We start from the raw sequence: 3,817 nt of genomic DNA on the forward strand, positions 1-3,817 counted from the left end.
TTTTTCTATTATATATCTCTATACATATATTCTTAGAATGACATATAGATATAATTTAGTAATAGTCTTTTTTTTCTCATACAAAAATAGCCCTCAAGTAAATCTGGTAGGACCCAGGATTAAAGTAGTAAACACTTACAAGAACCTATATAAAATTATTGTGACTTTAACAAATATCATGGTAGGGGGATTTTACTAGTACATTACTAGTTTATGTCAATAGTGGGGCAATAGCATTTGTTGTGATTTAAAGATCAGGCACTGCATTATTAATCAAATGCTATTATGTTCACTCAAAGAAGAACAATGGCAGTACAAAGATGCCACCTTTTAAATAATGTAAAAAAGTGGACCAGTAATAACTAGTTCAATTTGAGGAATGAAAGGAGAGAAAAGATTTAGCAAAATGAAAAATAAAGTTTTGATGACGTATAGAGGATGGAGATTAATGACTACAAATATGGCACTTCTTGATACTACATGACTGGCTCTGTAAAATGAGCAGTCAATGCCCTATATATTTCACTTAATCATACCTAAAAAGTGGAAGTTTTGTTTGTTCTACATTAACTTATGGATGCGCCTTATAAACAATGGATTCAGTGTGCTTGTGTTTACTTTATATACCATGATTCTTTAGGACAGTATGCTTAAAAGGAATAGTAGTTCAACTATTTATCACCATAAAGACTTCCACAGACCATGAAGAAAATACAATTGTGACTCGTGAGGTTTGCTTTCACAGATTTGATGTGCAGAGTGGTTAAAAAAGTGGAACATGGGCACTTACTGTATACAATGTATTACCAAAAAACATCAAAGAGATATAACAAACAATAACAATTTCAAGCAACAAGACCACAGGATAGCAAGTTAACAAATTTTGTAATCTCTCTTTTTTAAATAGAAGGGATTTATACAAAACACATAATAAAATACCCATGTTATCAAATTACTTCGTACACGAAATACACTGAAGCTTTAGGCAGGAAGTACCTTTGGAATTTGGCACTGTATTTTCACTGATTTTTTTCTTTCAAAGAAAAAAAACAGGTCACATTTTGCTGAACACAAACACATCTAAGTTTCCCCACAATAAAAAATAAGAACATCAATGCTTTACAAGCCAACACAAAACTTATTTTTCTGGAATAGATTTGTTTCACATGAAATTATAGCAAACAGACATTTTAATATCTGAAAATTATTTTAGTTCAAGTAAACCAATTTTTGTTAAACTTATCAAACATAGAACACTGAAGACTCTTAAGACTTAATGAAGCCACAACTAAATTCATAGAAGCACCAACGTGACACAGTATACATTTACCTTCTTTTCTGTACATTTAAACAGTATAAAATATAGGTAATTTCATGTGCATTAAACCATGGATTGTCTAACTGTGAGTCAGTTCAGCAAAAGGTGACAGAACTAGGTAGCATTTGCCCCAAAACAGGGTAAATATTTTTTTATACTAATCTACAAAAAAGTGGTTCTATATATATAATTTAATGAGAAAGTGAGCCATCTAAAATGGCCTTATCAAAAAACTTTACACTGCCTGAAAAAATGTAAAAACTATTACAGAGCTCTAGAGACTTAAAATCAGACAGTTTTTCTCAAACTGTTTTGGAAGTTGTCTGCTCATTTAGAAACCAACATTCTGAATTCCTGGACACATATTGCTTTAGGAAACAGTGACCAGACAGAATGCTAATCCCTGTATAATACTTTCAAGTCTGTTTATGTTATGAAACAAAAAATAACAAAAAAAAAGATTTTTTTGCCACAGGTTTTTTGTCTTTTTTTCTATAATTTTTCTTATAGTAAATTTCAGGCTTGCGTGAATGCTGCAATGCTTTTCACATTGACTTTTTTTGTTTTCCAGAATTCTTAGCTAGATGAGAACACATGCAAATTTCAGAAGTCAAACTAAGTCAGTTGGAGGATCAAATATGATGTGAGGTCAGAAAGACATCAGAAACAATGACGGGACGATGAAACTTTTTTTTTAAATAGACGCCACAGGGACATGCTAGGCAAACGGTGAACTAACAGGCATGGAGATGTTCTAGGGAAAAAAAACAAGGAAGAGTATATAGTTACACAGAATCTATGCAGCAGAAACAAATTACTTTTTTTTTAGTCCATCAGTGTTGGTCTGCTCAGGAATGCATTCACAAATGCAGTTCTGCTCATTCCAGCACTGAAAAGGTTAACCAGTGTAGGAATAAAATTTAATGCAGATCTTTGTAGCTATTAAAATCTATATGCATTCCATAATTCACATATATATATAAATATATAGAGCATATATTTTACACAAAGCACAATGAACAGCCCAAAAGAAACCATCCAGTTAGAGTTAGTGCAGATGGATTGCTTTGGGTAGGAAAGGAAGGGTTACAGAAGGGAAAAAGCGGCCATTTTGAACAAATGCCACACAACAGATAAGTCACAGGACAAATCTTTCACTACATGATGGAAACAAAAATAACCAAACAAAACATAGAAAAGGAAGAGAGTGATTTGTGCATAATGGGTATTGTAACTTAAAATTAAAGAAAAAAAGTTTTTTTTACTCTAGAGTCTATTTTAAAAGGTATCTATCTAGCATTGAGAACTTCTCTTTAGATATCCAATAAGTTAACAATAAATAACTCCCATTATTTCTGAGGCAGTAAAAATTTTTGTATAAAAATAGAAATGTTTCTTTTTTTTTACAAATAAAATTTACAGGCCTGTGGCTTCCTTTATTATTAAATTTATCTCTCAAGAAACATCAAGTATATTCACTCACTTTAGTTATTTTTAAAACCCTGTAGCTTTAGAAACAGTTCTCTAAGACGTCTTTTTAAACACACATGTTTTCCAAACATATTCATAGTATAATTATAATAAATAACAGAATACATAAATTAATAATTCATTAATGGAATAAATAAATAAATCAATAAATAAACAAAACATATCGCCATAATAACACAAAGATAGACCAGTCATTTCTGATCAATTTTGTTGTTTGCTTTAAAAAAAATCGAAGATCTTCTAAAACAATTTTACGCAGTGGAAGGACTTGTTTGTTTTTGCCTGTGTGTGCTCCTTATATATGTAAACACATTTAAATAAATAAAAAATATGTGTATATTGGCAATATTTTCTATACTAGGCCACCGCACTAGCTCCTTAACTGCTGGTGTCATTATTATACAACCAGGTCCTTGAAACGCTAACTCGTGTTCAGTTTTGTTTATTTGATGGCACCAGTGGTTGCAGAGTTTAATTGCACATTGTTTTGCTGCTATTGTAAATCTAAAGATGTCTTACAAAAAATATAGGCAAAGGAAAAGTGGAACAGAACATTGTTACACAAACTTGCTGGATTCTGGGTAAGAAAATATAGCCAGAGTAAATGGCAAGCGCAGAGGGCCATGGTAGATGAGTATGGAAGCGTTTAATGTAAAAATAATTGTCTCTCTTGGTGAGTGTTGGCAATGTTTTCCTCCTCAGCCCCAAGTGAAGAATAGGCTGGCTCATGGGACTTACCCTATGAAAGCTAAAATAATAGCAGAAAGCTGCTGGGGTTAAGATCAGTAAGGTTTGCTGTCATTTTTGGAGCGTTTCAGCTGAACTTTCAAGCGCTTCATGCCGATCTGAAAGCCGTTCATAGCCTGAATAGCAGCTTGGGCGGAAACAGGATTGTCATAGCTAACAAAGCCTGTGAAGGATAAAACAAAAAAAAGTGCAAAGAGCTGATTTTGTTTAATAATTTAACTCACCACTGAAATTAGTAATAAAACGTCATAACATTCATCA

At 32.2% G+C, this 3,817-nt stretch overlaps 1 protein-coding gene across 8 annotated transcripts in view; it reads right to left on the reverse strand.

Annotated features, from left to right (window-relative positions):
• Nucleotides 1–404: 404 nt before the first annotated feature.
• CELF2 (CUGBP, Elav-like family member 2) overlaps nucleotides 405–3,817 on the reverse strand; it is a 122,671-nt gene continuing 119,258 nt past the window's right edge. For 7 of the 8 annotated variants that reach the window (XM_018553737.1, XM_018553735.1, XM_018553738.1 and 4 more), the window contains one exon: nucleotides 2,935–3,719. In XM_018553737.1, coding sequence (XP_018409239.1) covers nucleotides 3,592–3,719 — 128 coding nt within the window. In that variant the 3' untranslated portion in view covers nucleotides 2,935–3,591. Of the gene's footprint in view, nucleotides 2,073–2,934; nucleotides 3,720–3,817 lie in introns of those variants that run through there. The other variant, XR_001941094.1, reaches the window with a different exon arrangement.

This window comes from Nanorana parkeri, unplaced genomic scaffold, assembly GCF_000935625.1.
Source record: "Nanorana parkeri isolate BGI_ZX_2015 unplaced genomic scaffold, ASM93562v1 scaffold128, whole genome shotgun sequence".
Taxonomy (NCBI): domain Eukaryota; kingdom Metazoa; phylum Chordata; class Amphibia; order Anura; family Dicroglossidae; genus Nanorana; species Nanorana parkeri.